The sequence below is a fragment of the Bubalus kerabau genome, chromosome 12, assembly GCF_029407905.1.
Source record: "Bubalus kerabau isolate K-KA32 ecotype Philippines breed swamp buffalo chromosome 12, PCC_UOA_SB_1v2, whole genome shotgun sequence".
In the NCBI taxonomy this organism is placed as follows: domain Eukaryota; kingdom Metazoa; phylum Chordata; class Mammalia; order Artiodactyla; family Bovidae; genus Bubalus; species Bubalus kerabau.
In genome coordinates, this window is record NC_073635.1 from 23,394,549 (window position 1) to 23,417,101 (window position 22,553).

General features: G+C 44.1%; 1 protein-coding gene across 2 annotated transcripts in view; it reads left to right on the forward strand.

The window, feature by feature from the left end:
- The first annotated feature begins 9,145 nt into the window (after positions 1–9,145).
- LHFPL6 (LHFPL tetraspan subfamily member 6) overlaps positions 9,146–22,553 on the forward strand; it is a 236,704-nt gene continuing 223,296 nt past the window's right edge. The window contains exons 1-2 of one of the 2 annotated variants that reach the window (XM_055542307.1): positions 9,146–9,623; positions 11,086–11,661. In XM_055542307.1, the coding sequence (XP_055398282.1) occupies positions 11,277–11,661 (385 nt within the window). In that variant the 5' untranslated portion in view covers positions 9,146–9,623; positions 11,086–11,276. The remainder of the gene's footprint in view (positions 9,624–11,085; positions 11,662–22,553) is intronic. The other variant, XM_055542306.1, reaches the window with a different exon arrangement.

Below are 22,553 nucleotides of genomic sequence, written 5' to 3' on the forward strand. Positions count from 1 at the left end.
GGCACATCCTAAATTTAAACTTTTTACTACATGACATATTTCCAAAGCAGACGATATAATTTAATGCCTTTAAGAAACACATAGAAATGTATAATATAAAATTGCTTTTTGCAATATATATATATTTTTAAATACAGAGCACTGAGGGAGGAACTGTTGTCGTTGCTTAGGTTTCAGAGGGGTGATGCAGATAAAAGGTGAATTTTTAAAAAATATTTATTTCTGACAATAGCCCACCAGGCTCCTCGGTCCATGGGATTCTCCAGGTAAGAATGCTAGAGTGGGTAGCCATTCCCTCCTCCAGGGAATCTTCTTGACCCAGGGATCAAACCTGGGTCTCCCGCATCACAGGGATATTTTTATTTTTTACTGCCTGAGCCACCAGAGAAGCCCTTAAAAAAAAAAAAATATATATATATATATATATATATAATGTAGACTTTTTTGATGATACGATATCAGTTTTACCAGTTGACCTAGTGAATGTCTCTTTGACTTTCTGTGGACGTGGCCTCCCTATGACACACTCACACCCTCGTGGTAGCAACTAAGTCACAGGATCCCTCACCAGACGTGGCAGGTATCCTATATCTGTGCCTTCAAGGTAAAAGACACAGCTCTTTACCTTCTCTCCCTGGAAATAAAGCAAATCAGAACCAAAACCCAGAAACACAACACCTGTCTCCTCTGTTTGTTGGTCTCCCTCTCTCTGTATCTCCTTCCCCTCCTTCCTCTTTCTCTCTCCTCTCCCCAACTCTGCCATCACCACTTTGAGTGTCTATACCTGCTGACATGGTTGACGTTGTCCACAGCTCGAAATTCTATTTCTGTTCTTATATCTTCTGCTTCTCATCACTTTGCCCATACTCTTTTGCTTTTAAGAGAGACATTGATCTTTCAGAGACATAATTAGCAAAAAAGCATTCTCTTTTCATCCACCCTTTCACTTTAATTGGTGACTTAATCCAGCACAGCATTTAAGATACATTCGATGGCCTTCTGATGCAGTGGAAACTTCTGAAAACTCATTTCTCTCTTTTCTCCTTGACCCCTATTAGTAAAGACCTGGTGTTGCTGGCATGTGTATGTGTGTGTGCTAAGTTGCTTCAGTCGTGTCCAACTCTGTGTGACCCTATGGACTGTAGCCCGCCAGGCTCCTCTGTCCATGGGAGTCTCCAGGCAAGAATACTGGAGCGAGTTGCCATGCCCTCCTCCAGGGGATCTTCCCAACCCAGAGATGGAAACCACGTTTCTTGCATGTCTTGCATTAGCAGGTGGGTTTTTTAACCACTAGTACTTCCTTGGCGCAGAAGGCAATGGCAACCCACTCAAGTACTCTTGCCTGGAGAATCCCATGGACCGAGGAGCCTGGTAGGCTGCAGTCCATGGGGTCGTGAAGAGTCGGACAGGACTGAGGGACTTCACTTTCACTTTTCACTTTCGTACACTGGAGAAGGAAATGGCAACCCACTCCAGTGTTCTTGCCTGGAGAATCCCAGGGACGGCAGAGCCTGGTGGGCTGCCGTCTACGGGGTTGCACAGAGTCGGACACAACTGAAGTGACTTAGCAGCAGCAGCAGCAGCCCCTGGGAAGTCCAACAAAATAGTAATATTTAACTAATATTGAAACGTGCATGCATTAAGTTTGTGATAATTCTTTTTTAACTTCTTTCTTTATTGGAGTCTAATTGCTTTACAATGTTGGGTTAGTTTCTGCTGTACAACAAAGTGAATCAGCTATACATACACGGATATCCCCTCCCTCTCGAGCCTTCCTCCCACCTGCCAGCCCCCACAACCCATCCCACCCCTCTAGGTCATCACAGAGCACTGAACTAAGCTCCCTGTGCTTTACATTCAGTTTGTGATGGTTTTTCATGGGATCAGTAAATAACACGTCTTCCCCCACTGCAACAACAAACTGAAGGAGCAAAAAAGAAGTAGATGGAGACCAAAATATCATTATTACTGGTAATGGCTAAAATGGAGGATGTGGTTTAGTGAGTGGCAGGAGGCCTGCTAACGGAGCCCAGAGCTGGCAGACTCACCCACTCTCTGCATCTTGGCCACATGGACCAGAGAGGGCAGGCCTCCCTTATGGGAGATTCACCCATGAGAGAGGAGCAGCCCTGACCACACCCACTGGAGGGTGGGTTCCCTTCTGAGACTCTAGTTGCCCCAAGAGCTCCAATGAGTGGAGAGAGGTAGGGTGAAATTAAATTTTTCCTGGGGAAAACCAGGAAACTGGTGAAGAAGCGTTTTCACACTCCCATTTCACATGGCTGTAATATGAAAGTATTTAACTTTAGAAAAATCAGTGCTTGTTAACCTCTCAGTATTATAATACCAAATTCAGCATTTCGGTTTGGCTTTCCTCTGTTGTTTAGTCGCTAAGTCTTGTCTGACTCTTTGCGGCATCATGCACTGTAGACTGCCAGGCTCCTCTGTTGGCGGGAATTTTCCTGGTAAGAATACAGGAGCAGGCTGCAAATTTGGTTCTCTAGGGGATCCTCCGGACCCAGGGATCAAACCTGCGTCTCCTGCATTGACAGGCAGGTTCTTTACCACGGAGCAACCTGGGAAGCCCACTGTTCTCTTAGACCATTGTATTAGTACAGTCAGTGTATTAGTATGCAGTGCATCTTATTTTGGTGAAGGAGGGTGGGATTTAAGATCTTTAAATACAATAGAACAGATCTTTGTGAATTCTCTTAGAAATTATGACTGACTGATAGATATTATTATCTACACATGCACAAAAATTTTTATCTTTCTATGAAGCTCATTATAGTCCTCTTTCTACATATTCTGGGAAAATTTTTTAAAAATCAGAAAACATGGTTGTAACACTGAAAAAGCCTAAGATGATTTTTTGATACTGGAAGAAAAAAGAAGCATGATTTTAAAGTGGCAAAAGTGTAACACGATTCAGTATTAAGCAGAATTATGCACTGCTTTCAAATGCATATTGGGTCATGTAGCAAAAATATATATATAATGTATTATGGACATTTCCCATTTTGATGGTTTAATGTGAAGTGTCTGCTATGTTAAATGTGATTTAACACTTCACATTTTTTTCTTCTTATGAATAAGTTATTGATTTAAAATTTGTATGCTCCTTTAATTCATAAAAGAATAATCTAGAGAAATTATATGGCACTTTATATTTCCAAAGTAATTCACAAACTTTAAATGAATAATGCAGACAGCACCCCAGGGATCAGGCCACAGACTGTATGCATCTTATTTCCATGAGGGCTCCTGGGGAATATGGTCAGACAAATCACTATGTTTAGAAATTGTACATAATGAGACATGTGCAGCTTCTACAGGAAGAGGGGTCTTGAGTCTATCAAATGCATGAAGAAAAGTTCCTGGAAAATGAAACAGGTAACCTTACTTTAATAGGATGTTGGGCCAGCTATGGTAAATGTATGGATACAAACAGGAGACTAAGTATCCTACAAGCAATCCATAATCTCATCCAGAGGTGACCTGAAATGGAGACCAGGAAACCCGAAAGGTCACTTGTCCCATGAGATTTTTTTATTCCTTATCAATAAGATGGACAGCATAGCAATACCTGCTTAAACCTGTTTTAAGAAGGCATTTATGAAGGGTAGAGACGCAGATGAAAGGAACAGGCTGTGGACATGGGGCCAGGGTCTGTGGGGAGGGGAAGGGGAGGTTGGGACGAACGGAGAGGATTGACGTATATACACCTCCATGCGTAAAACAGATAGCTAGTGGGAGTGTGCTGTATAGCACAGGGAGCCCAGCTCAGTGCTCTGGGATGACCTAGAGGGGTGGGATGGTCTGTGTGGGAGGGAGGGGATATGTGTATACATATAGCTGATTCACTTCATTGTACAGCAGAAACTAACACAACATTGTAAAGCAATTATACTCCAATTAAAAAAAAAAATAGAATGAATCAGAGATACAGCCTCCGAAGGAAATAAAAAAAAGCACTTTCCATTCAGGCTTGGATATGTTTTATTGGAACAAAATTTCAATAAAAGGTGGGCTTAATTTACAGGAAAAAAAAAAAAAAGATGGCATTCATGAAGGGAATGGGAGCTTAGGAAGGAAGTGGCAAAAAGGAAGAATTTACCGTGGTCTCTACTTATTTTTGGCTTCCCAGGTAGCTCAGTGGTAAAGAACCTGTCTGCCAATGCTGGAAAAACCGGAGACATAGGCTTGATCCCTGGGTTGGGAAGATGCCCTGGAGAAGGAAATGGCAACCCACTCCAGTATTCTTAGTGGAGAATCCCATGGACAGAGGAGCCTGGCGGGATACAGTCCATCAGGTCGCAAAGAGTTGAAGGTGACTGAGCACATTTTGTCAACTATCTTCAAAGCTCTTCCCATTTCCATCGCCAAGTTTTAAGGCGGGTCTATGTCTCTAACCCATGCTATAGATGACGAATGCCCGGTGCAGCCACCAACTGCTGGAGAACGAACTCCCCCTTGACACTGTTCTGCCCTCTCTCTGCTCTGCTTAGTGTCTGGCTCTAATCCACTTTACTGTGGTTTTGGCTCTTGCGTGGCAAAAGAACAGTTAGTTTGAATACTCCAGCAGGTACGTACTTATTGCTACTCCCAGATTTAAACAGCGAAGGGTTGCTGGTCTCACCCAAGAGAAGTCTGAGGATAATGCAGGAGCCTAAAAGTGATACTATGGATCCAGACTCACTATTTTACCCCATCATTCTTAGTGCGTGGGCTTGGTCCTCACGCTTGTCACCTCGTAGTTGAAAGACGCCTGTTGCGAAGGTGTACCACATCCATTTTCTAGGGCTGAGGAAACAGGATGTGGCTGTGATGGGCCCAGCATCCCTCCCCTTGCCTCTCCTTGGGTAGCACTATCAAATGACCCTCAAACTTGAAGAGAGGCTGGAAGATGGAGATTTTAGCTTTCATTGCTTTGATGGGAGAGAAAGATATGGAAGAAGAGGGTTGGGAATAGAAACCATATCAGCCAAAATAGAGTGACTGCCACAAATGTGAACCAAAGAAGTCCCTTTACAACCTTTCCTTGATGGTCAGAAGTGATGGATTCCATGGTGTTTCCTATATTTCACCATCACATTTCTTCCCTAATTTCACATAGCACACTTTATCTGTTTAAAAGTAAAATACCCACTCTTTAGGCGGCACTAGGAAACAAAAATCATCACAATAATATTGATTTATGAATTCCCTCAGTTAATGTTCAAAGTACTGAGTATCTATCTTCTATTGCCAAACACTGGGATGTTGACTAATGTGTGGTTTTTTAATCATTGAACATGTGTTTTCTCTGTACAATGCTTTATCAATTAGAAATGCTTTCAGACACTAAAAAGCATAAAATTCAAATAACTGTAACTTAAAACTATTAATAATCTATGACTCACTTCTAAAACATTCAAAAGGAGGTGTGTAGCTCCACAACTTTAGGGTGCTAGGACTGTATCTCTGTGATTCCCCTCATGGTTACAAGAAGGCTGCCATAGCTCTAAACATCTTATTCTTTAATAATGGTAGCCAAGTTGGTTGATGAACTGTTTTCTCATGCCTCCTTTTAGCAGAAAATACAGTCTTTTCTAGGGGACACCTCAGCTGATTCACTGTCTAGAATAGGGTCAGGTGTTGACCAAAAGTATTGAGTGAATAAGGGAGAAAGTAAGTGAAAGTGAAAGTCGCTTAGTCATGTCCAACTTTTTGCGACCCCATGGACTATACAGTTCACGGAATTCTCCAGGCCAGAGTACTGGAGTGGGTAGCCTTTTCCTTCTTCAGGGGATCTTCCCAACCCAGGGGTTGAACTCAGGTCTCCTGCATTGCAGGAAGATTCTTTACCAGCTGAGCTACCAGGGAAGCCCAAATAAGGGAGAGGGGACTGGGAATTAATACTGGGCACCCAACCAAGAGTGTTGTCATGGATGCTTTATAGTTTTCCACATATTTTTACATTCATGATCTCATGACTCAACAGGACTACCATCTAAACATACTAGAAACTCAAGCCTGAAATAAGAGGTATGAGCTGCATCTGCTTTGTGAGAACTTCTGGCTGGAATGTAATTTAAAGATCCTTTGAAGGTGCAAATTTAATGAAAGGGTTTTAAAGATAATGCAGTCTGCCTATAAAGTAAGTATACAAGCTCTCAAGGAATAATTCAGATGATTTTGTAGTGTGGGATGATCATTACATGGTGGAATGAAATGAGAAATCTAAATACATGGATTCAAGGTTCAGCTTTGGGTAAGACACTGGAAGAATTCAGAGGCTCTGCTTCCTCATTTGTAAAATTATATAGTTGAACAAAACTGCTGCTAAGTCACTTCAGTCGTGTCCGACTCTGTGCGACCCCATAGACGGCAGTCCATCAGGCTCCCCTGTCCCTGGGATTCTCCAGGCAAGAACACTGGAGTGGGTTGCCATTTCCTTCTCCAATGCATGAAAGTGAAAAGTGAAAGTGAAGTCGCTCAGTTGTGTCCGAACTCTTCGCGACCCCATGGACTGCAGCCTACCAGGCTCCTTTGCCCATGGGATTTTCCAGGCAAGAGTACTGGAGTGGGGTGCCATTGCCTTCTCGGTGAACAAAACTAGATAACCCTTAAACTTTTTCTCAAATATAAGATTAACTATATAATCATGATGCTAGAAGTCATGAAGCAGAATCATCTATTTCTGACCTCTTTTTACAAATAAGAAAACTTAGGCTCAGAAAGGTGACCACTTGTTCAAATTGGTGGCTCAGATGGTAAGAATCTGCCTGCAATGCAGGAGACCGGGCTTTGATCCTTTGACTGGGAAGACCCCCTGGAGAAGGGAATGGCAACCCACTCTAGTATTCTTGCCTGGAGAATTCCATGGACAGAGGAGCCTGGTGGGCTACAGTCCATGGGGGTCCCAAAGAGTTGGACACAACTGAGCTAGTAACACAATCATTTCTAAGATAGAAATTTTTGAGTCCTAATAGGTAATACACTATGCTTTCACAAGTAATTGATGCTGTATCCTGACAGACTTTTTTTTAAAAGCCTCCTCCTCTATCTTTATTTTCATGTTAGGCAGAATCTCTTCAACAGCATTTACTCTGTTTAATAGTTCAGATAATGAGATTTTTTTGAAGTCCACCTTTCAGCTGTAAGGTCTCAGGCAAATTACTTAACCTCTCTGTAAAATAATAATTGCACCTCCTTCATATTTTTTTTTCCTTTTTATTTTGAGGACTAGATAAAATAATCTATCAAGGAGACTTAGGGGTATTTCCTTGGTGATCCAGTGGTTAGGACTCCTATCTTCCACTGCAGGGGGCCCAGGTTTGATCCTTTGTGGGGAAACTAAGATCTCACGTGGCAAGGCCAAAAAAAAAAAAAAAAAAAAAAAAAGACGGTGTAGGGACTGAGACACAGCAAGGACTTAATCTCAATAGGCCATCTCAGAGCTTCAAACTCCAAATCGAGAAGAGCATCCTGGACCAATATCCACAGCGGGAATGTGGAGAGTGAGTCCAAATGTCATTCTCATTATTTTGTCTTTATGGAGTCATACCTTTTACCTGCACATTATACAGATCTAAAGGCTCTGTGTTAAAAACTAGGTTAGGATACAGAACTGAAAGTCAGAGCAATCATTATCACACAGTCACTGAGCTCATTAACCAGCAGCTTGTACAAAACAAACAAAAATAACTTAAGGCATTTCATCAGGGACTCCAATCATGAATGGGCTGAGGGGGGAACAGGGAGCAGTCTGACATTTTATTGAAACCGGTATTCTCAACCTCAGAATGTCGATATTTTGGGATGGATAATTCTGGGAGGCTGTCCTGTACCTGGTAGGGTATTTAGCTGCATCCCTGGCCTTTCCGTCCACCAGATATTAGCTGTATCGCCCTGGTCATGATGATCAAAAATATCTCCATATCTTGCAGACTATTCCCTGGGAGGGATTATAAACTGCCTTCTTCTCTTGCTTGAGAACCACTGTGGTGAAGATTGATATGGAAGTGCATTTTCGTCTTTTTTTTGGCAGCGGGGTGAGAAGGTTCTCATCAGTTTCATCATATTCTTAAAAAGGTCTATGACCTCATAAAGAGTGGGAACTAATTACACAAAGCCTCTCAAATTAATAGTGTAAGCATGCACATCTCCATCTGTAGTAGTAAAACAAAAATGTGCACCACCATGGCTAATTAAAATGGTGTAATTTGAAAATTTACTATGAAATCTATATCTATCCAACGATTACTTTCAACTTTTGAAAAAGCACAAAAACTGTATGTGGGGAAATAGCTACTTCACAAACTGTTATTCCCACATGGCAGGGTTCTTAAAATACCGCCTTCAGCAAGGACTCCCACAGTCTGCTGAATGTGGCTCTCAACTTCCAAAGGGGTTAGCGCTAAGGACAAGCAAAAAAGACCTGACGTTCAAAGAGGGAATTAAAACCAGTGTTTTCTAGGTAAAGAAATTCAATGGAAGTATTGATTGCAAGAGTGATTGGACCGAAAGGTGGAAGGGAAGAGAGGGAGGGGAAGAGAGAGAGAGAGAGAGAGACAGAAATAGAAGGGGGAGAGAGGGGACAGACAGGGAGAAACGCTTTGAAAGAGGTTCCCAAAGAGGAGGTCTCTTGGGAGAGGTTTGCTGGAATCTTCCCCTGCTTTTTTCCTCTGGCTTGGCTGGAAAGGCGGTTGCCAGACGGAACCCCAGAGGGGGCTCTCCGCTCTCTGCCTCCCATTCCCACGCCCACACTGGCCTTGCTCACCCCCTTCCAAAGTGACCACATCCCAGGAAAGCTCGAAAGGAATCACTGCACCAGTCTCTAGAGCCCTGCTCTCCATCTCCATCTCCTACAGGCGGTCGGAAGCCGGAGCTTAAACCCCAAACACCAGACTCAGGAGAGCAGCCAGGGAGCGTGTCTCAGCTCCCAGACCCCCTCCCGTCCCCCCGCCGCCCCCCCGCCGGGGAGCACCCCAGAGGACCAGCAACTTTCTCCCCCACTTCTCGGTCTGTCAGCCTCCATCCCACTCTCGGGTTGGAAGCAGTGACGGTGCGAGGAGGGCGGGAGGGGGCTCGGGGCCGGAGGGGCCGAGAAAGCCGCTCAGGTTGAGGGGAGTGAGGTGGGAGGGGACCCCGGCTCTAAGGGGCCGCGCCCCCTCCCCGCCCCGCGCGGCGGGAGGGTCCCCGCCGGCCGCGCCCGGGCCGCGTCCGCTCCGGGTCCCGGCGGGCGCGAGGGGAGGGGACAGGCGAGAGGAGGGCTGGGCGGCGGAGGGGAGGAGGCGCTGCGTGCCTCGCCTGCCAAAGGCAGATCAGATCGGCTCCTCCGCCCGTGAGCCCCGGTGCCCCGCGCACCGCCCCAGCGCTCCGCCCGAGCCGCCGCCGGAGAGCCGGAGCAGCGCGGGCTGCCCGGACGCGGCGCCGCGCGTCCTCTCGGAGACCTCCGCCCCCTGCCGGCCCCTGCACGCCTCTCCCGCGGCCGGCCCCGGAGGCTCCGCGGCTGTCGCGGACCGCGGCGAAGAAGGAAGGACGGTCAGGCGCGCCGTGGATGCTCCGCCGGGGAGGGACAGCAAGTTGTGAGTGCGCCCCGGCCCCGGGAGGGAGGGCGGCCGCCGCCCGCCAGCCATGTGAGTCCAGCGCGCGGCTGCCCTGGGGCGCGGGCTCCGCGCCTTTCTCTCTCGCCCTCGTCCCCGGACGCCGGAGTTGGGCTGCCCCCGAGGCTCCGGACTTCCTGAGCTGGGCTTCCCGCCGGCTCGCCCGGCCCGCCGCGTCCGTCTGCCTCCGGGGCGGGGTGGGGGACCCCATCCTCACCTCCTCCCTCCGCGCAGGGCCGGCTGGAAAATATCCCTCTTCCCCTTTGGGGAGTTAAAGGATAGTTGTGTGTCTTCGGGGTGGGGGTGGTTGCGGCCGTTGCGGGGGACTGGCTGGCTAAGGGCTTGTCTGGTCTTACCCCCCGGGGTGCCTGGCCCCAACTCGAGTTGAGGGTCCCCTCGCCACCCACTTAGTGCCCCCCCCCCCCCCCCCCCGCGTCTGCCCCAGCCTCAGGGCCCAGACAGACCAACTTCAGCGACTAATGCTGATGCTGACATCAGTTGACAAGATTAAAAAAAAAGTAGCCGGAGCTCCCCTGGAGTGAATGACATACTGGAGTGGAAAAGGGGCGGTGGGTGGAAAGCAAAGGGCAGGGGCGAGAGTTGGAAAGGAGAGGGGGAGGATTTGAGATGGACCCTGAAAGCTGGAGTCCTGGGAATGGAACTGTGGGGTGCATGGGCTCTGGGCTTCTGTGTTCTTTATGAAAAGTAGGGAAGGTGGTTCTAAGGAACTCTGTTTGAAAAGGGAGGGCAGGATGCAAGTGGAACCCCTGGAATGACTGGAAGGTATGGACTCTTTTTCAGATGAGACGCAGTCATTCATTCAGTGGGAAAGATGGTTCCAATAATTTAATTAGAAGCAATTAATCAGAATTGCAGATATGAAAATGAGTCGTACACAGGCTTTCTTTTGTTGACACTAGAGAAGATAGTTGAGACTGAAGGCATTCCCAAACACTACTGAATAAGCATGGCAAGACGCCTAAAGAGTCCCATCCACTCTGTATGCCTAGACAGTCTGTAATTGTGAAAATGAGCCTAATTATTTTGTTCGGGATCATGCAGAGAGTTAATGCACCTAAAGGAACACAGAAAAGTTGCTGCAAATTATGAGTGTGAACTTGTAAGCCAACTGAATAAACTACACTATGGTTATTTTAGTATAACATTCAGAATTCTGTTTACCACCAGTAAAAATGCTATGTTCTTTTTAACATGAGGATATGAAATGAATTCACTGACTTGGCAAGTAGGAATAAGTCATGCATTTCTTTAAGTAAGTAGCTGTCGGAGTTAATTAGGGAACATGTGTACGTGAAAAAGCTTTAAGCCAGTCTGACAAAATTTGAATTACAGAGAAGTTGATAGAATGGGTTCTTCTCACTTTTGAACTATGGAGGTGCCTCTGAATGGGTGTTAATTGAAAGTTGCAGACCAACTGAGTTTGTCGTATCTTTTCTGTAAAGACATTTAATCTTTAATGTTGTGGTTTTTCCAGGGATCAGCATCCTTACTGCAGAGAATGGGAAGTTGATGTCCAGTAAGACTGACGATCCGTTTTGTTAGTGGCCACTCTCCCTTCACAGAACTGTGGATTACCTGCGGGGAACCGGTAGTTTGAAGGCCTTTACTTCTTCCTGCAGACCCGGAACAGTTACTTTGGGTCCTCCTTGCCCTGTCAGGTGAAAGATGGCATCCAGTCTGACTTGTACCGGGGTCATCTGGGCGCTGCTGTCGTTTCTCTGTGCAGCCACCTCCTGCGTGGGGTTCTTCATGCCTTACTGGCTCTGGGGATCACAGCTGGGCAAGCCCGTGTCCTTCGGCACTTTCCGGAGGTGCTCGTATCCCGTGCACGATGAGAGTCGGCAGATGATGGTGATGGTTGAGGAGTGTGGGCGCTATGCCTCTTTCCAGGGCATTCCCAGCGCGGAATGGAGAATCTGTACCATCGTGACCGGCCTGGGCTGTGGCCTGCTCCTTCTGGTGGCGCTCACCGCCCTCATGGGCTGCTGCGTGTCGGAGCTCATCTCCCGGACCGTAGGAAGAGTGGCCGGAGGAATTCAGTTTCTGGGGGGTAAGTGACTTCGCTCAACTTCACTTGTTTACTGGAATCCTGGAGCAATATTGAAAATTGTGTTCCAGCTGTCTACTGAGATTATGGTAATTGACACTTGGAACGATAGGGAGATGTGGATATAGAGTGGCTTTGGGGACAGATTGCCAAAGTCAGAGATTCTTTACCGGAATTGCTTTATAAACATCAAGAGCTCTTAATTTCTGTATATCCCCAAACATGTACATAGTTGGTCTGCTAAGTACCACCTCTGTGGGGCAGTAACGTGTAGGTTGTTTATAATGTTGGAGAGGAGACAGTTTGGATTTTATACCTACTGGCTCTTTACGATCAACAACCAGCGATTACAGTATCTGTGTCTTTCTGGAACCCTGAGATCTTATGAGATGAAAACTTCACGAAAAGTAGAAAAGGTTTTTGACTCAACATTGTCATCATAAGCCTTTAATACTCTTTGTTGGATATAAAATTGAGCCTTGCCCCATCTTAAATTATGTTTCTAAATAAGTGATTACAGTTTTAAATGAGAGATCAGTTGTACACGAACAATTACGAATTTCACTATGCCACAAAGATAGGCTTAATTACTTTGTTAGGACTGCTTTTGCTGTGAAGGAAAAAAAAAAAAGGAATTTTTAACAAGTGATGTGTGCTTATTTCAAATGGACTGGCTAGTCTCACTAACACCAGAAAAGGTTTGATTTTTACTTGGGTTTCCTCCAACAAGTATTGCTTCAGTATTTCTGGTCATATGGTTTTAATTATACTTTATTTATTTTCCGCTGTGCCTTTCACCTCCATTTTTCAACCTGACGGGCTGAACTTGTCTGATTTATAATCCGCCTTGGTGAAATATGACAACCTCTGCAGATAGTACAGAACACGGGGAAACAGGAAGCCAGGAAAACATATAAAATATATTTGTAACTTCATCGCAAAGTAAGAGTCTGCGACCCGGCTCTTTCTTTGGGTGCTCTCTTGCAGTCTTTTGTGAAAAACCAGAAGAGGAGAAAACACTACAGAGTCCTCAGATAGAGTCTACATATTGGAGACATCCCAACAGATGATTTCAGATTATCTAATATTAAACTTTCAAGTAACGTTTTGAGTATGAAAATTCTTGTGCTGAAAATGCAAGGGGCCTAGAGTGTTGTGTTTTGGAGTAAGAGATCCAGTTGTTTGCAGTTCTTCATTTCCTTACCAGATGTAACTCTGTTCTCATCTATTTGTTCCCTGGGGTTTTGTGGCTCACTCTGCCCTAGGAGGTAATTGGGGGGCTTAACTGTCCTTCCTTTACTGTTCAGCGTTGAGCACAAGTCTTGCGTGTGATGTATAGATTCCTACAGAAGGACAGTACCGGAAAGCCATTAGGAAACGGAATGAGGTTTTTGCAGAGAGTGGAAATACAAATCCGGAGTTAAAAATTTGTTGATACCTCAGATTTGAAAAACAGGACTAAAGCCAGGAATATTTAAAAGGTTTTTTTTTTTTTTTTTCTTTAAGAATAAACTTTTGACTTGCTGTTTGTGTTTCACTTGGCTCAGGAAAAATACTTGGGTAATTTCTTTTTCTCCTGGTAAACATTACTTTTCATTTTTTCCTCTTCACTTTGGGGCAGAGGCTACTGTTGTTTATGGTACAACAGGAAAGTGCTTACGAAGAGGAATCAGTTTTTATTGATTACCTTTAAATGTCTCATGCAAGAAGGCAACAGGAAGTAAATCTGAGACTTGTGAGATTTATGCTTCTCTATCTAAGCTATCTATAGATTTGGGGGAATTATAAAGAGCTTAATGTTCTACTTTACAGAAAACTCAAGGGGAAAGACCATAGTAGATGTTATGTATACTTTTAAAAGGTCTGTTTTTTCCCTCGTATATGCTCTTCATGAACTCTCACTTGTTAAGAGTTACTGACATTGAGCTGAGGCTATAGGTTCTTATTAGCATGTCTCAAATAGATTACTCATATCCTGCAGAAAAAAATTCTGAATGTGAAACCTAAGAGGGATTTTCTGATTCAAACCTTTTGAGGACCCGAGTAAGTAAATATATCCCCACTACCCAAGACAGTCGTCATTTTAGAATTAAAAAAAAACTTGAGCTACAGAAAAGATTTTGAAAAGTTTGCCATTAATCACTACCACTTTAGTGATAGACCAGTTGACCAAAAAAATGCTTCAGAAAGAATTCCTCCTGTTCATTTCATACTTGCTCAAGCTTTTATGCATAAAAACTTGAGTGATAAATAATTTTATGAAAGTTTTCATAAAATAGGTTTCATAAAGACAGCACAGCACCAAATCACTGAGTTCTGTGAATCTACTCAATGTCTGTGCTTTCAAAATACAGTCAACATTACAGGGCACTCTGCTATAAGGTGGATTCTCCTTCTAAAAAATGATCCACCCAGAAAGGTTATGTTTAGCTAAACTTAGGATTGCTCCAAACAACAGGAAGCAGGAGAATGGCTGCGTGCAGAAGCATCCTGCTGAACCCTGCCTGCTGTGTCCAGAGTGTGCACATATGGTGTAACATCAGGCAGTAAAAGCCCTGCAGTACTTTGGAATTCGTTAAAGGACACAGTGTCAACTTCATTTTGAATCGTCTTGCTGTGGCTGCTTCGAGGTTAAAATGTCACCTGCAAACGAATGGGACAACACAGAGGGGGCACTGTGGTCCACGGACATTTACCACCTATAAGAGAAGTCCTCCGAGGAGTCAGTGGCTTCTGCCTTTCTTGCAGTAACTTGCTCATAAACTTTAATTGCCACCATCTCCATCTTATATTTTAAGTCATGTCTTTGTCATAATTTTTAAAAACCAGCTTGGGTTGAGTTTTATCCTCAATTGAATTTTTAACAGGCACATAGAAAGCCTTTGAAAAGTATCATGTCTAGTAAAAATGTTCCCGTGCTGAAAGTATAGTAATGGTGTTATGAGAAGATAGAGGTTGTAATGTTTCTGTTTGTGGAATGCAATATTATGTCCTTTCTGATACATCATTAAATACTTTAACAGACTTTTTAAAGCTTAATACCAAACTTTTGACGTATGCATTAGAAAAATATCTTATTTACGGGCTCTGTAAATGAAGCATGTAAGAACACTGTAAAGACATATTAAGGCTATCTTAAGTTCAAATGAGCTGACTCATTTGAAAAGGCCCTGATGCTGGTAAAGATTGAAGGCAGCAGGAGAAGGGGACGACAGAGGATGAGATGGTTGGATGGCATCACCGACTCGATGGACATGAGTTTGAGTTGCTGATGGACAGGGAGGCCTGGCGCGCTGCAGTCCATGGGGTCGCAAAGAGTCAACACAACTGAGCGACTGAACTGAACTGAAGTTCTGCCCATGGGTGCTTGTAATTGTCAGGGTCCGAATCTGTAGATTTCATCTTTGGAAATTGCTGGTGCTATAATGAGAGGGCTCGGAGGAGTCCCAAATAGGCATTATTCCATATTTCGTTTGGATGCGAGTCACATATGTGTTTAAAATGAGTGTGGAATGCAAATCAGTAGTAAACAACTAACTTTCCAGTTGAGACACAGCTCTGTTCAGAGAAGCCAGGCGAGACCATCTCTTCAACTAATTGATGGTTAAATGCCACTCACAACAGGAATGACGACAGAGTGCTTCTTGCCACAAACCCATCTCTGTGCTGAAAGCATCATGGCCTCTCTGGAGCCTCTCACCGTAGGGCTCCACCTGGACTTGTCTTTCATCCTTTGGGATGAGGGCTTGCAACGTCTCCTCCCCTTGCTCCACTTTAAACCTGATCAGGCATGACGATTTGTCACGTTCTGCTTTCCTTCACATCCAGGTTCTCTGTCACGTGGCAGCTGAGAAATAAGGCAAATAAGTGTTGGTGTGTTAATGGGCAGAGTGGCCCTTTAGTGACAGTGTCCTCACCGTAAGAAGTTGCTCTAATTTTTAAGAAATCCAGGCATTTCCTGGGCCAGTTGGGGCAACAGGCAGAGCTCTTCTTGCTCCTCTTTAAATTACACCTTAGAGATCACGAACTACTGTTTCCTCCTTCCTCTAACCTTACCGTGTAAAGTCCAGGTGAGTTGCTTTGAACTCTGAGCCACTTAAAAGCCACTATACCCATAATGTCCAAATCTTCATTTCGTTCTTGTGGAGTAGAGTCTTTCGAAGAGCATCATCTGATCTTTAACTTACTTCCCTTTGTTGCCACCAGCTAATGCAGGGAGAGCTGACACTTCTGAGGTCAGGGTCTGTCTGGACTGGTTAGTTTCACTAACTCATTTGTTGTTGCTTAGTTGCTAAGCTGTGTCCAACTCTTTGCAAACCCATGGACTCAGCATGCCAGCCTTCCCTGCCCTTCACTATCTCTCGAGGTTTGTTCAAATTCATGTCCATTGAGTCTGTGATGCCATCCAACCATCTCATCCTCTGTCGCCCCCTTCTCCAGCCTCAATCTCTCCCAGCATCAGTCTTTTCTAATGAGTCACTTCTTCGCCTCAGGTGGCCAAAGTATTGGAGCTTCAGCATCAGTCCTTCCAATGAATATTCAGGGTTGATTTCCTTTAGGATTGACTGGTTTGATCTCCTTGCTGTCCAAGAGACTGAAGAGTCTTCTCCAGCACCAGTTTGAAAGCATCAGTTATTTGATGTTCAGCTTTCTTTATGGTTCAACTCTTACATCCATACATGACTACCTGAAAAACCACATAAACTAAACTAAATCAAGTCTCACTGACACACTAACTAAATCTCACTAGATTTACATCTGCATAGATTTATGAATTGTCCCATTGCCTTGTAAAACATGTATTTTCAGTTATAGGAAAAACCAGCTGAGGCATGTAAATTCATAATCATTTCAAAAGAAAAACTTAAAAAACACACTCAAGACAGCTTTATCTCACTCTACAATACATAGGCAGCATCTCAAGATGCATCTGATTTGCGCCTCATACAGAGTCATCACTGTTCCGTTATTGGTTCTTGAACTTTGCAGCTAACTCTAGCTTGCCAAGGGTGTCCTTGTGTGCGTGTTGCTTATAATCAGAAAGCGTAACAGCCTCAAGTTTAAAACGTTTATTCCTGGCTATCATTAAAATTCGTAGTTTTGTTTTCATAAGGCATCACGTTCGTGTTCAAGGGATCACAGATTTCTGGGGGATACCAGTGGCTGTAAACAGGAAAAGCAGAACCATTTGGGAAACAAGTAGATTGGAGAAACAGTTGGTTATGGAAAGTTAATAAATTTCATTACAGCACAGAATCTAGAGTATTTTGATGCCTATAGCAACCTCCTGGGGGGCATGAGGAAGGTGTAGTATTAAGTGTTTTCCTAAGTAATTTGCAATGGGATCCCTGAAGGGACTGGTGATCCTTAGAACATATTCAGTTCTTATTTCACCCCAGTAAGGCAGGTAATTTGTTGTCTCTCTCTCTCTTTTTTTAAACAGTTATGAACACTGAATTTTAGAGTGACACCCAAAGTTATCCCATTAGTTATTGGCTGAGTTGTGAATGCTATCACCATACTATTTCAGCAATAATTGAAATTCCATTTTGTATTATATGTAGAATTCAGAATTTCTGGCCATTAGGAATAATAAGTCTCTTAACATAGGTGAATATTTACATTTTCCTTCTAGCCCTATAATATTTAGAATAGTAAATAACATCTTATATATTCAATTAATACTTGATGTATTAGTTTTAGTTATTTATTAGCAACATTTTTATCTGTAAGTGACCTTGTTCTTCTCTACCTCATGGGAATATTTCAAAGAAATAAAATATCACAAATGTGAAGATAATTAAAGCAATACAGAACATGTATGTTCTATAGTCATATATGTTGCATGATGCTACATAATTCTACATCTCTCTCTTCAAGCACATTTTGAAAGCTCCGAATGAACTGTATCATCTGCAATAAAGAAACAAGCTGCTCTGTCTGAATATTTGTGTCCTCCCACAAAATTCATTTGTTGAAATCCTCATGCCCAGTGGGATGGTATTAGAAGGTGGGGACTTTGGGAGATGAGTAGGTTATGAGGGTGAACCCCTCACAGATGAGATTAGTGCCCTTATAAAGAAGTTGAAGATAGCACCTCGCCCCTTCTGCCCATGTGAAGATACAAGGAGAAGAGAGCCCCCACCCAACTGTGCTGGCCCTCTGATGTTAAACTTCTAGCTTCCAGAAATGGGAGAAATAAATTTCTGTTGTTTCTAAGCCATGTAGTCCACAGTATTGTTTTTTTTTAATTGCAGCTTGAATGTACAATGAGACCAGCTAAACTTTTTTTTTTTCTTCCAGGTTAACTTTAACACTGTGTTTCACAAACTTGTTTGGAAATTGCAGAGTCCACTTACCTATGATAGGCAGTAGCCTCTTTTTGAATTAGTGGCCAGCACAACAAACTTTAGGAAGTGCTGAGTTATAACATGTTATAAATCCAGGGCATGAGTGTTTATGGGTGGTTGGATGGCATTACTGACTCAATGGACATGAGTCTGAATAAACTCTGGGAGTTGGTGATCAACAGGGAAGACTGGCGTACTGCAGTCCATGGTGTCACAAAGAGCCGGACACGACTGAGTGACTGAACTGAACTGAACAGTATTTATTGAGTGCCTGCTGCTGCTGCTGCTAAGTCGCTTCAGTCGTATCTGACTCTGGGCAACCCCATAGATGGCAGCCCACCAGGCTCCCCGTCCCTGGAATTCTCCAGGCAAGAACACTGGAGTGGGTTGCCATTTCCTTCTCCAATGCATGAAAGTGAAAAGTGAAAGTGAAGTCGCTCAGTCGTGTCCAACTCCTAGCGACCCCATGGACTACAGCCTACCAGGCCCCTCTGTCCATGGGATTTTCCAGGCAAGAGTACTGGAGTGGGTTGCCATTGCCTTCTCCGTATTGAGTGCCTACCAAATGTCAAATACCACACCAGGATATAAGTTGAGATAAGGTCACTACTGTGGAGGAGCTCATGGTCTTACAGAGGAAACCAACATGTGAGGTATAATTACAGTCCAAAGGACTCAGGACACAGATGTCCATTCCATTGCATATAGTTGTTGAGAGGTTGGTGAGGCTCATTCAGCTGCCAAGTGAGGGGCTCACCAGCCTCACATGGTGCCAGTCATTTCCTGCTTCACAGGAGACTACATTTCCCAGAAGCCTTGACTCCTGGCCTCTGGATAGATTAGGCCAATGGGAGGCACTTGGAAAACGGGAGGCAAGGAGAAGCCAGGGTATGTCTGTCTCTCTAGCTCTCCCTTCGCAGCATCTTTGGCAGCAATTGTCTCTCCTTTTGGAAAGCCCTGACCTTCACTGTCACAGCTCCCCTCTGTCACTGTCAACAATCCTTCACCAGGTACACAGCCCGGTTCTTCCAGTCATTGGTGATGCCCTCTTCTTCCAACACCATTCCAGTCTCATGGATGGTAGTAGTTTTTGGTTGATGCCAGTTTCCAGGTCACCTCTTTAACATCTATGTGGCTTTTTAGCTCTTCCATCATCTGTGTAACCAGTTTCCTATATTATATTGCATTTTCTGTGTTTGAAATACTTAGGCTGGTTTCAGCTTTCCTGGATCCTGGCTAAAATACAATACTTAATTCTAGTTCCCGCCTTAGCCAAGTTGCAGATTATATCATACTATGAACTTTTGGGGGTTTTGGTGAATGGGCAAAAATCACCAATGTTTAAAAATGTTCAGGGTCCACTGAAGTGTGAACAAAATGTTGTAGGAGCACAGGAGAGGAAGGGACCTCGTGTCTGGAGGGGTCTGCAAAGGCTTCATAACAGAGGCACTAGATGAACTAGGTCTGAAAGATGAGCAGAAGACTCCTTGGAATTTTGAGCAGTGGAAATGTCAAATTCTCAAAGCCAAGGAGTTATAAAAAGATCTGATGGGCGTTCAGGAAATGGCAATATCCTGTAAAGTATGGAGTGGGGGTGATGGAACAAAATCAGGTCTGAAAGTCTGTATTTTTGTTTCATGGTAAGAATTCTACACTTACCTAAGGTCAACTTTAGAGTGAAGTCTTTGAGTGGTTATGGGAGAAACTGACTTATGAACTATATAATCTAGTAGCAATGAGGAATAAAGGCTGATCTGGGGAAACAATAAAACCAGGAAAGGCAGCAAGAGGATATTGTTATAGCAGGCTCGGCCAGAGATGGAGACGACCTCAGCGAAGCTGTGGGAATCAGAAAACGATTTTGAAGACATTTCTAAGATCGAGGCAAAAGGGTTTTATGGCTCCTATTTTTAGACGAGTAAATGAGTGTAGTTTGGAGACCTAATAGATTCCTTTCATAGCTTATATGTAATAGCTTATGTTATTCATGTTATAGGTGTGTAATATGGTAGAGCAAGACAGGAAACTAGTTATGCCTTAATGAGTTAATATTATCAATGATTATTATCTCTATGCCGTAAGTAGTTGCATTGAAGGCCGTGAACAATGAAATGTCCTTGTATTATTCCAGTGCAAGTTATAGTTCCCATATGTTTGTTGAATCAAATTTTGGAAAAAATGAAATGTGCCTTTAAGTTCTAAATTGGTATGATTCTGTGATGACATCTAATTCTCATGTGATTTAGTGCTCCTTGGTGAGAGTTGCTACATATGAGACCTGACTTTCTTAGTGTTTATCTCCACCTTTAAGCTCCAGAGTTTTTCTAAAATTCTGACCCCAATGTTATCTTATGATGAGGTTACCCAGATGGTCCCCTCTTGCAGTCTACGAAGGTACCTTCTGTATGGGTAGCAGATTGTACCTGATGATGTTGGGAGGGGTTTGGGCACACCTGGGAAGACCTGGATTCCCTACGGGACCGTGGCATTCCAGCACATGTGTAGCTGGAAAAGGGAACATAGGTTCATGGTCAAAGTCAATATAGCCTTTCCTCACTCCTGACCACATTTGGCTCCCTGTTAATATCCAAGCTCCCTGTATTGTTTCTCCCCGACAACTATATGCACATCGTTGTCTTGGATACAGATATAAGATTTTCCACGTTCTCTGCCTGTCTAGGTGGGACCTACAATAGAGTCACTATATTCTGCAATTTAGTGAGTGGCAAGACATCGTTTCTGCTGCTGTTCATGTGTTTTGAAGGTTTGTTTTGTTTTCAGGGGTTGCGTTGGCTAATTTAAATAGAAAATTATAATCTTGACAATCTCTGTAGTCACCTTGCGTCCTAAACCACGCCTCCTGCGGGAGTCCCCCACCTCATAACCACAGTCTCCTTCTAGGAGGTACAGAGACGGGACTTGCCAGGCCACACTGCTTGTATTTCCATCCTAGCTTTCGTATCTATATTTGTCTCTTATGTTTCCCAGAGTCCAGAGCCTTGGTGTGCTGATCCCTAAGGAGGGGGCAGCAAGGCCCAAGCAGTTGAAGTGCAGTTCAGTGAGACTTAATCTTATTGGGGAACTTGGAGGAGAGGGAAAATAAGAACATCAAGGCAGAACCAATTCAATTGCAAGCCAGTGATCCTGTGGCTGCGCTGACATAAGTCATGTGACTCCCACAAATGCAAAAGCATGTTGCAAAGGAATTTAATCAATAGCAATATGTCCAGAGCTCCCGTTGTCCTGTACCGGCCCCTTTTTGGCTTTTTCTTTTTTAAAATCAATTTTTATTTATTTATTTATTTTTGGTGCCCTGGGTCTTCATTACTGCATGCGGAGCTTTCTCTAGTTGCGGTGCTTCTGTTTTCAGTGCTTCTTTTGTTGCCGAGCACGGGCTCCAGGGCACGTGGGCTTCAGTAGTTGTGGCATACGGGCTTAGTCCTGTGGCAGGTGAGATCTTCCCGGACCAAGGATGGAACCCATGTCCCCTGCACAGATTCTTAATCACTGGATCACAGGAAGTCCCTTTTTGGCTTTTTCAATGGGCAGTGCTGAGGAGAAAAGACTCAAGGTCTGCAGCCCAATTGGCTAAGGCTGGCAGAAGCTGCCCTGCTTGGCAGCCTACTCAGTTTGTGCATCTCATAGGATCTGGAGGATAATGACCAAAGAACACCTCCTGAATCCACAGTTTGTGGCTCAAGGACTTCAGGTGGAAGGTTATGTGGGTAGTTGGCAACATGGGCAAAGAGCTCATGAGAAAGATCAGGCTTAAATATATAGATCCATGGTGTCTTTGAGAACCTCCTGTGAGAAGTGTAACTTGGTACGTTTGTGCTCAGTTGCCCAGTCGAGTCCGACTCTTTGTGACTCCATAGACTGTAGCCTGCCTGACTCCTCTGTCCATGGGATTCTCCAGGCAAGAATACTGGAGTGGGTTGCCATTTCCTCCTCCAAAGGATCTTCCTGACCCAGGGATTGAACTTGTGTCTCCTGCATTGGCAAGCGGATTTTTTTTTTTTTTTTCACCACTGAGCCACCTGGGAAGCCCCAGTATTACTTCACTCACTCTTAAAAAGATGTGGTTTTTCATCTTGACACTTTCTTTTACCATTTGACTGTCCTGATTGGAAGGCAGGTTCTTGGCTGTGTCTGACTCCATCATCAGTTCTAAGCTTGCCCTTGGATAGTACCAGCCACTCGACATCTGCTACGCTGGTGGACCAGGGTTATGGAGAAGTTTGTGCTGTGTAGGAATAGATTTTATTTTTCTGGAGTAGGTTGCAGGAAAACTCAAGGTAGGAACAGAAATCACACTGCATGCTGTTCACGCACATAAATGTGCCTGGAGGAAAGAAGAGTCTAGAAATGTAGTGAAAAGACAGAGATGTGAAGGATGAATATTTTAACTTAAAAACCATTTTTTTTGTTGTTGTTGTTTGTTTCATGCATAAAGATGGCATTCCTATTTTGATCGCCTGGTGGAAGAAAGTCAATTGGTTCATTTATCTCATCCGCCCACTGGTGGCTGTCCTGATTATAGCCTCC